The sequence below is a fragment of the Alligator mississippiensis genome, chromosome 1 (genome assembly GCF_030867095.1).
Source record: "Alligator mississippiensis isolate rAllMis1 chromosome 1, rAllMis1, whole genome shotgun sequence".
NCBI lineage: Eukaryota > Metazoa > Chordata > Crocodylia > Alligatoridae > Alligator > Alligator mississippiensis.
In genome coordinates, this window is record NC_081824.1 from 292985467 (window position 1) to 292996521 (window position 11055).

At 43.1% G+C, this 11055-nt stretch overlaps 1 protein-coding gene across 2 annotated transcripts; it reads left to right on the forward strand.

Annotated features, from left to right (window-relative positions):
• The first annotated feature begins 1614 nt into the window (after positions 1-1614).
• On the forward strand, positions 1615-6876 carry KCNE2 (potassium voltage-gated channel subfamily E regulatory subunit 2). 2 transcript variants are annotated; one of them, XM_059720728.1, is made up of 3 exons: positions 1615-2715; positions 3253-3330; positions 6337-6876. In XM_059720728.1, exon 3 carries the CDS (start codon positions 6355-6357, stop codon positions 6724-6726), a length of 372 nt encoding a protein of 123 aa, XP_059576711.1. In that variant the 5' UTR covers positions 1615-2715; positions 3253-3330; positions 6337-6354; the 3' UTR covers positions 6727-6876. The 2 variants fall into 2 exon arrangements, with proteins under 2 accessions (XP_059576711.1, XP_019332093.1); XM_019476548.2 differs by lacking the exon at positions 1615-2715 and having other exon boundaries at positions 2949-3330; positions 6340-6876.
• Positions 6877-11055: the final 4179 nt, after the last annotated feature.

Below are 11055 nucleotides of genomic sequence, written 5' to 3' on the forward strand. Positions count from 1 at the left end.
GATTACTCGTACTGGTAAATGTGTAATTTCTGTACCTGGCCTTACAGTAGCATAATGGGGACTGGGGGTTGACTTGCGCCCAAGCCCTGGGCACTGAACCCAGTGGTGGGGATTGTAAAAATAGCAGCAGCTGCATTGCTGACCTGGTCACTGTTGCTGCTACCAATAGCACAGCTCTTGATGCTGCCCTGTGCACAGCTGATGCCCAGGACACTCAAGCATCTAGTCATGCCTCTGCCTTTTTAGATAATGCTTTCCCATTGTCCTCCCCCCCACAGTATCTCATCCATTCTCTATACTATCTTGCCCTGATGCCCAGGACACTCAAGCATCTAGTCATGCCTCTGCCTTTTTAGATAATGCTTTCCCATTGTTCCCCCTCAACAGTATCTCATCCATTCTCTATACTATCTTTATTGTGCTTTATAACTTGTAGTAATGCACCCTAAGCATAAGATGCTTAAGGAGGAAGGACACTTTAAAAATACAATTATTATTGCATTGGAGTCATCTTTGGAGACACATCTAAACCAGAACCCTAGATCCATACATTTCTGACAATGTCTCTGTCAGTAGTGGGCTATATCAGAAATCCAAGTCCATATTTTCTGCTCAGGTCACCTTTAACTATACTGTTGTTCAGCTCTGAGTTACTATTTACATTTAGTCATATAGGGGTGAGTGTGTGTGTGCGCACGCATGTGCGTGCACACACACACACAGACACACACACATGGGCTCCTAGCTCACTTATTTAAGATTTGACAATGTTACATGGAAACTTTCCTCTCAACCACAAGTTATTGGGCTGGATACAAAAACAACTGGCACTGACAGATTAAGGCACAGGCATTGAGGACCCTTGCTAAACACCAGTGCTGGACGTCATGCAATTGGAACTCATCTTTTTGGAAAAGTAAGATTCTAGCTGTCATGGCTATGAAGAAAACATCGAGAAGGTGGTTGGAATGTAGCTAGACTGGTGATGCTGCCTGTGTCTGTATACAACCTGAAACAATAGGTCTGTGCAAGGTGAACCATCTCATGGGGGTGCTCGGCTCTGAAGCCTTCCACTCTGGAGTATCACACCAACCATCCCAGCACATACACCTTGGCTGTACCCAATTTCTGCTACTCCTACCACTGTGGTGGGGAGAGTCAGCCCTTGCTAACCTCCAAGGTAAGAGTTATAGGGCATAACCCTAGAGGGGTGGCTTATGTCATGGCATGCTTACAGTCCTGGATGGCTTTAATTTAATCCTAGTCTGTGGCCTGTGTCATACAGAAAGTTAGGCGTAATAAGTTCAGTGGTCTTTCTGCCCCAGGATTCACATCAAAGCAGAGAGAACGATGCTGCTACCCCCTGCACCCCCTGCTGCTGGTGAAGCCTGTTAGATGCACGTACCTAGGAGAGCAGTTGAACAGCAGCACGGGAACTCAAAACAAATGCTTCCAGGAGCCCACCCCCACGCAGAGGTGTTCATGTAGGAAGAATAAGCTTGCCTAGGCAATAACAGTAACCATGACAATGTCAGCAACATGGCCTTAGCTTCAGTGAAGTGTTAGCAAGGATGAATGTGTTTCTGTCTCAAGAGTATTTATCGACAGTCTCTGAAAGGGCTGATGATATGTTAATAAACTCATCCTTCTTTTATCTAGTTCTTCAAAGATTGGTATAAGGCACGACCTATTTTCTTTGGCAAACACTTGAGGGAAAAATTGTCTGTAAAAACCCAGGAAGGTTTGCTAGAGGAAGAACTGTCTCAATGTGCTTGTATAAAACAAAGAGACAGCACATGCACCCCGCATGGCCTGATCTTAGTTGGGACCACCAGATGCTGCTGCTTCATCATGGCCAGAAAACATCTTATCCTCTACTGAGTATATATGAAGAAGCCTTAGCTCCATTAGCACATTGCTAATTATAACTCAGTCTTTCTCCAGCAGATGCCTGCCTGTTTTGCTGAGAAGCAAGATTCAAATGTAATTCATTTAAAAAAAAAAAAATATGTGTTTTACCTCACACCCCAGGGTCTGGCTGCAACATGTGAAGAAAATATCAGGGAGAGTCTTGCCCTGTGCCTGCATGTGTCATACCTATGCCACATGAAAAAAGAGGACCTCATTTTCAAGAGTTGCCAGCTTGACATCTTTTATGAGCCCTACTGTAGATTATAGATGATGATCAAAAGGAAGCGTGCAGAGGGGTAGAGGTGCTGTCTGATAGATGCTCATATAGTTAGAAATTATTGAAGGGAAGGTAGAAGCATTTGGGAACAAAAATAATAAAGTTAAATTAAAATCCAGGGGGCTGTAGGCCTAGATGAACTAGGAGATGCCATGAGGTCAGCCTGCCTGCTCTGGAAGGAAATGACTATCAGGAGATTGGGTCTGACAAATTTCATGTTTGAGGGAGTCTCAGACCAGCAGAGACTCCTTGTGCCTGAAGATGGGTGACTGCATCTGAAAGCTTGCTAAAAACTGTTTTCCAACTACTCAGTTGGTCTAATAAAATATATCACATCTATTCAAAGAACCTTGCCTGCCTACATCCTTAGACCAACACGGCTACAACCAAAAACCCATGTTTGAGGGATACTCTCTCAGTGGAGGCTCCAAGAGGAGATTGGACAGATTAACAACAGACATGGTCCTCACAAGCAAAAAGGGATAGTAAAAACGGCTTGGAAATTTAAGGAAAAGGCCTGAGAAGTGGTGAGTTAAGGGCAGAGAAGATGAAATACAACCCATGGAGGGAGGACAAGAAAGGGATGGAGGAATTGAGGGGAGGGGATTGTTGACTAGAGAGAAGGAAGGAAGTAAGGAATTGGCTGAGTAGAAAAGTCCTTTCTCTGTGTTCCTGCATGGTATTCAATACCTCATGCTGACGTTAGACTAGGGGGATGTTTTCTTTTAAATTAATAGAGTTCATCTTTATTGTTTGCTTGTAATGTGGAATAATGGGTCAATACAGATGGAGTTGCATCAGTCTTTGACTCTAACGAGTATGTTCTTTTGAAACTGATGGCATTACAGTAACCACAGACACAAAGATTACGCTATACTGTTAGGCATTTAGATTGCTCTTAGTTACCAGCCAATATTTAACTTTCCAGGAGAGATTAGATTTAACATTTTATTTAATATAAACATAGGACACAGAGTACAGTACAGTTATTTGGCTGACAAATGTTTATAACCCATTGCAAAATGAAGTTCCTTGAAGTTTAAGGTTTCTCTGTTCCTTTTAAGAGAATAACAATATTATCCAGTGGAGTTCTAAAATCTCAGTCATTGCAGTGATTTTCATTCCACAAGAGCACAGATAAGGTAGGTTTTTTCTGACAGTTCTTCATCATGTATAGAAAAATCACACCTTGTATTTTAAATAATTTCTGCCAAATAGCAAAAATTGTGAGGCAAATGGAATTTTCACAGAAATTTTTAAGATTTAAAAAATGTTTACTTCTCAGCACCAAAAATCAATAGCATTTTCTTAATTCCATGCAATTGTGCAAGCATGACTATAAACACATAAACACGTGTATACATACATACATTTATGTGTTTATACTCATGCTCGCACAATGCATTTGATATGTGTGCATGTTTATAGATATAAATATATCTATGTATGTCATGCTCACACTATTGCACAGGATTAAGAGAATGCTATTGTTTTTTAGTGCTGATAAATATATATGCATAGATCTTTCTCTCTTGCTCTCTTTCTCTCTCTGTCTCTCTCTCACTATATATATAGACTTCTTCCTTGCATCTCTAGAGCCTATTTTAATAACACTTGCAGCAGCAGGACACATACCACTATTGTTCCTTGGCTTTACTTATAGTAGGTTAGGGTCCTATGCCTTGTAGTTATGCAACAAGGTTGACTGTGTAGATTTAGTAATAAATGTAGGTTAGGCGAGGATTTGCTTGGGATAGTTTGGATAGGGATTATCCTGCTTCAGGCATGGCGTTCAACTACATGGCCTCCAAAGGTCCCTTCCAGCCCTACTTTTTTATGATTATGATTCATATATACATGATTGTATATATAATATATGCATATATATGTATATATGTATGTATGTATATGTATGTATGTATGTGTGTGTGTGTGTGCGTGTGTGTATGGATCTCCCAAATAATGAAATACATAACTCTATATACTGAAGAAGCAAATAATTGATGTTAGGAAGTGATTTAATTCATGATAAAAAGGTATAACAAGAATGAGGAGCTGAAAGATGGAGAATTCAAATTGGAAATAAAGTGCAAATTTTTATCAGGAAGGACAATTCAGCTTTGCAGCTGCTCACCAAGCAATATAGTGAATTTATTATCCCTTGAAGCCTTTACATTGAGACTGAGCGGTTTTCTAAAAAATAGATCTACATAGCTCAAACACAGGGTATTGGGCTTGATAGTTTTTGCTCGCATGGCATCAGAAAATAATTTCTTGCACTGAAGGAATCATTGCAGGAAATTCAATCATCTGAAGGTCATGCTGGAGGTTAAACTGGAAGATCATACTTGTCCCGTCTAGACTTAAAAACCTACAGCTGACTAATCCAATCAGAGGTTTTACTTTTATTTTAAATAAGCAAATTCTAGGAAATAAAATGCAGAGATTGAATTGGGTTTTGATTAGCCTTCCTAGAGTTGGTGTGTACTGCAGCAGTCTGCTTGAGGTAGCACACCTCAGTTACCCCACTCAATTTAGTTTAGCTTCAGTGACAGAGACCCTACTGAAAAACAACACTGGAGTTTTGTAATGGTGTTTTAATAGTGTCACAGGAAAACTGACTCCTCAGAGCAATTGATTTAACTATTGCTGAATAGCCATAATGCAAGCAGCCATGTTCCCACTGAACTAGACTGTTAATATCCCTCCCTCTCCCCCCTCTCCCCCCAAAACCATGGGCAGCTAGCCTGCAATTAAAGCCCCTCTTGATTTGTGTGTGGATGGAAGCCAGGTAAGGGGAAAAATGTAGGCTTTATCTCGAGCTAACAATGCAGTGAAACAGGACTTTAGACAAAGGAAATCTAAATGTATGGCTCTGTCTAATCCTGATACAACTGAAATGCACAGATAGAAATGCATTAAACCCAGTGTATTACTCAGTGGTGCCAAATATTACTTAAGCAAAGGGAGGCAAATCCAGCCCCTGACTTGATGACTGCCAAGGCTCTGCTGGTAAGAGAACTGTGGTAATACTAGCATGTAACCGGGGGAGAATTTTACAGGGAGTATCTTTAAAGGTGTGCAACCCATAGTCTTGGTCAGCTGTGCAGCAAGGAAGGGGCAAGTGGGGTTCAGCACAAGAGCAAACTTGAGGATAGTTGGGCTAGAACCAGAAAATATGTTGGTGCACAGATGCTGTTTCCATTTTGTCCCTGCTACTCATGGGAGTTCAAAGACCAGAGAAGCTAGTCCAGATGCTGGGAGGCAATGCCTTCCACTGAGTGCTTTTGTAGATACTTCCTAGCATGGGGATAGGATTCCCTCCTCCTGCCCCTTGCCCATCTTCCTGGCAGTCAGCTACCACTTAGGAGTTGTATGTTTGAATACTATGCACTGGCCCAGGGGTGTCAAACATATGGCCTGCCCACAGAGTCGTGTCATTCTGGTCAGTGAGGCTCCCAGAAACTTGGGGGGAGGCAAGTGGGAGTGGGGCCTCTGCCAAAATCTGGGCCATGAGACCTTACTGGTGATACATATCAGTAGTGGGGGGTCAAGCAATAGCTGTGTTAACTGTTGTCCAAATCCAGTCCACAAAAAGTCCCATGGATCTGACCCGGTGGTGGGGTGCATTTATCACCCCTGCTCTAGCAAATGTGAGTGTGTGTGTATGTACGACTGTGTTTGTGAGTGCATATCCTAAGTTTTTTTTAATGAAGCAAGAACTGCAGGGCCAAATTCTGTGCCAAAACCTGGTGCAATCTCACTGATGTGAATGGGGGCCACTCAATGCATAATCTCACTATTCATATTGGGCCTAGCCCTGAGTGTCTTATTATGTATTAAGTCCTCTCATCAGCAAAGCTCCCACTCTCTTCCTTGAGAGTTTGCCTAAGTACAGAAATTGGTCTGCCTTAGTCACAGTGGACAGATGGGCCATTTCAACTCAGGTGGACTTTTGATCTCAACTGAGCTGAATTAAGAGTTGCGAAAGGACCTCCTTTGTCCTTTGAATATATTGTAAAATTCAGGAACTTGAGGTCAGATCTTCAGGTGGTCTGAACTGGCACTTCATTTTCTATTAGCTGAGCATGTGAATCTTTTCATCATTATGGTAAAGAAATTAAAACAAAAAATCCTTTCATCTTCAGTAGCAGTGAACTGGAAACATGGGTGATATACGAAACTTCACACAGGCATTGGAAAACGTTTTCAAAGAGATATTTCTTAACTACATGAATGGCTGGAGGAACAACATGACAGAAGAACAAGATGCACTACAAGAACGAGTCAACGCTGAAAACTTCAACTATGTTATCTTGTACCTGATGGTGATGATTGGCATGTTCTCCTTCATTATTGTGGCTATCCTGGTCAGCACGGTTAAGTCAAAGAGGCAAGAGCACTCTGATGATCCATATCATCAGTACATTGTGGATGACTGGGGAGAAAAGTATAAGAGCCAGATCCAGAATAGAGAAAACTTTAAGTGTACAATCCATGAAAACCTTGGTGCAAGGGAGAAAATGAGCTCACCTTGACTTATTTGAGACTGTAACAGTGGACAAATCATAAAGTACTGCCTATTGATTTTGTAAGGATTTTAGTTGCCTTTACACTATTAGCTGTGTATACAAAGATATAAAGGCATAAATTGTTCCAGGAAAATAAAGTTTACTGCTGCACTGGGAGATCTTTGGGTGAGACTGCTTAGTGGGTTGTCCAGGAAAGATTCTGTTTTAGATTTCTATTCTGCTTGGTTTAAAGAGGCACTGAAGGCACAATTCCAATGAAAAACTCCCCCAAACTGGAGTGGATTTGAAATCCAGATAAGGATCTGGATCTGAATGGTTTAAATCTAAGTCAGGAGTGTTAAATATTACAGCTTGTGGGCTGGGTCAAGCCTGTGAAACCCTGTCCTTAGGTCTGAGCAGGCCCACATGGGGCATAGGTCTGGCCCATGGACCCCCTTCACTGTCCCTTCTCCCAACATACCAGATCTGGCAGTCACTCCAGCCATTCTGGGACCTGCACTGCATGTGGTACAGATCCCGGAGCAGCCAGAAGCAGCTGTGCATGTAGCACAGTCTAGCCAGGGGTGAATAGTGCAGATCCCAGACTGGCTGGAGCAGGCACCATACTACAGGCAGGGTCTTCTCTGCCTGAACTGAGTTACATGTTGCCTACTCTGGAATACATACTACACAAGGTGCCCACCTTGGCAGCTCCAAGACTGCACTGTGTATGATATTGTTCCCAGATTGGGCACTGTGTGTGGCAGTCTGGCTGGGATGGGCACCATGTGTAGCAGGATGCCCACTCTGGCTGGCCTGGGATCTGTGTTATATGCTTCTGACAGGACTATACCACATGCAGCACCTGTTCTGGCTACTCCAGGTTCTGTGCCACACACAGTGTGGGTACCAGACCAGCTGCAGCAGCTACCAGGTCATATTTCCTGGGGAAAGGGGCAGGGGACTGGGTCTGTGGGCCTGAACTGTCCTGTGGACCCACCCTGTGCCACTTATCTGGCCTGTGGGACCAGAGTTGTTTGACATTCGTGGTCTAAATCCTTAGACCTGAATGCATATGAACTTTGAGGTGATTAAAATTTGGATCATGATCCAAATAGTGTAGTTTGATCCCACCTTTAAAAAACATATGCAAATAAAAATATAAGTATATACACACATGTTTTTAATAATTATTTTACATGTTAAATCATAGCAGGTCATTCATTACACCTATATCCATTAAATATAAATGCTGGCTTTACTGCATATGTTTCCATTAGCTTTTATTTTGTTCTTGTTCCAGATCAACAGCAAGGATTTAAGATATAGCACCTCAAAGGAGTCCAGTTTTAAATGTAACAACAGTACTTTAAAAGTCACCACTGTGACTTAAGTTGGTAGAGAGTGAAACCTTTTCTGATGTGATTTTTGAAATGTAAAACTCTTACCTCTTGAAGATATTCTGCTGGCTAATCCCTCCTTTCTTTTTTTGTCCAGTGGAGAAGTCTGGGATTTGGACACCTGGGATATACTTACCCTGCAATTTGTATATGGCTATTAGGACCCTGGGCACCAATAACATCTGTGTGTGTGTGTGTGTGTGTGTGTGTGTGTGTGTGTGTGCAGGAGATGGTGGAAGGAAGCCAGTATCCTACACATAGGATCCATGCTTCCTGCCTGCCATACAGGTGTGCTTTTTCTTGTCTCAAGTGTAGGCTTCTGCCAATGGGAATGGGTGTTTTTGAGGTCTTGAAGTCGAGGCTGTATCTTCTCCTGTGTTAGTGAAGCACCACAACATGTGCCTAGGTAATACTGGTAATTATAAGCAGAGCTTCTAGGATCATCTGTAGGTCATGTTTCCTGAAGCGTCTCATCTGTTCTCTTACAGTGCCAAGCTTTAACCATTCAAGCTGAAACTGGCCATGCCAGGTGTCTGCCTCAGGGGGATTTTCTTCTTCAGATTTTTCAGGCAAGACCTATCCATTATTTTTGATAAATTTATGCTGAGGGTCAGAGTTTACTGATGTGTGCTCAATTCAACACTAGGGCAGCAAAGCTTTATCCAAGCCAGGTGCACACTCAGTGGGCATGTATACATGTGCAACGGATGCAACTGAATCGACTGTGGAGCAATTTGTACTGCAGTAAACTACTCCCACAGCATTTGCACGTGTGCCCTGGACAGCAGCAAATTGAGCTGGAGAGGAGCAGATTAGGTCATGACTGCTCTTGCCCTGTTTGGTTCTCTCGCCAGTCCTTCCTGCAGCAGCCAGAGGGAGCTCCAGGCTCCAGTCAGAAATGCCTGAGTGCCAGCACTGGGCTGACAGAGAGCATGAATGTGAGCCCCAGGCTCTGGCTGGCTGCAGCAGTGTGGTCCAGGGTCTGGGGGCAAACCTGGGCTGGCAAGGGGCACAGGGGTCATGGGTGACACAGGTGGCTGCATCAGGTGGCAGAGGAGCTGGCTAGGTAATGAGGCTCCTGCAGCTGCTGACCCATGTGGCTAAGCAGCAGGCAGGAGTGTGGATCCTGCTGGCTGTGCTGACTGGGCACAATTTACATCCAGGTCAGCATCTACACATACATTGCTGCACAATAAATAACAAATAGCTCCACAGTAGGACGTTGTTTATATTTATTACAAGTTTACTAGCTTCTGCAACCTAATAGCCCTGCATGTGTAGTTGCAAGATGTTTACCCTGGAGCTAATTAGACAACTCCACAGTAAACACTTCATGTAGATATGCCCAGTATGGTGCTGCCTGGCGCTGTAACTGAGCATTATGGGCATGCCCTCCCATTTAGCCTGAATGTAAGGGCTCATCTCACTCTAATGCAATAGGATTCAGCCCAACAATCCATAATCATAATAAGTTTCATAATTAAAGGGTTTTCCTTTTTCTGGCCTCTCTGAGAACAGGCCCCAGGAGTTGCACCTTTAACTCTCTTGAGGTGGAATTCTACAGTTCTTCTAACACAAGGCTCAAAGTAGAGTATCCTGGGCATGTCTATACGTGCAATTAATGCACATGAATAAACTCCAGAGCTTGTTGCTCCAGAGTTTTTTGCTCCAGATGCACTGTTTGAACATGCACCCAGGAGCAATAAGCTTCGGAGCAATTAGCTCCAGAGTTTATTTGTGCATAGCACATGGAGCCTGGTGGGAGCAATGGCACATTAATGCACATGTAGACACTCCCACTGTGTTTAAAGGAATACTGTTTGGCTGAAACTCAACATATTTAAAATAATATCCCCACTGTGGCACATAACACCAGTTTTATTCACAATGACCTGGGGAAGGGAGGTTATTTATTTATTTATTTATTGAATTCATATCCTATCCTGTACAAAAGGCTCAGAGCGGCTTACAATAAAACAAAACAACCAACCTAAATGAAAAAACAATTCCAGGTGCTTTTTGAAATGGAGAGACAAAGCCATCAACTGGCACAGCTAGAGTAAGTGTAAGTTACTGAGCTCAGTGAAGTTGTGCCCTTTTACTCCACCAAACATCAGGTCGTATCTGCCCAGGCCAATAGCATGGAATTTCTATTAGAGCAAGGACTTAAAAGCTTTTTGAAAAAAAGAAAGAAAGCTGCCTGGATCTTCCTTATGATCAGTTTGTCCTGGATTCATTCTCATCGTTTTCCTCATGCTAAGAAATGGGGTAGGTTTCTGTCTTCTCCCCTAGAGTGATGTTCCAGTGCACTGGACTGGGGCTCAGGAGACAAGGGCTCAATTTCCTGCTCGGTCACCCCCCTGTAGTCACCTGATATGCACTTAGTGGCCACCCAGATTTAAGGAGGGCTATTAGCTTTACTTGGTGGACAAGAGCCCATGCTCTCACTGCACATCAGACAGGCCTGCTCAGTTACACACTTCCCATGTGACCGTGGGCAAATTAACCAGCACCATTTCAGCTTCCCAGTTGTGAGATGGATGTGCTACTTCATCGGGTATTGTAAGGATAAAAAACCACTAAGGATTAGGAGGTGCCCAGATCCCGCAGTTTTTTAAGAAATCAGAGAGTGCTAAACAGGATATTTTTTGGTCTTTTCTTGTTATTCCTGATGTGGGGGAGAGAGAGCAATGAGACAAGTGAGGAACTCAGACCTAGAGTGTTCTTAAATGTCACATGACCTTGGTTTTTAAGGCTCAAAAAGCAGACAGCAGAAACACTTGTAAAAAGGCATTTGTCTTCCTTATTGAGAGGATACACAGGGCTGTTATTAGATTTCATAGACATTCGGGCTGGAAGGGACCCCAGAGGATCATCCAGTCCAGCTCCCTGCCCCAGGGGCAGAAAGTCAGGGGGGATCATAGGATCCCAGCAAGATAAGCAAAGGTTAGAAAGA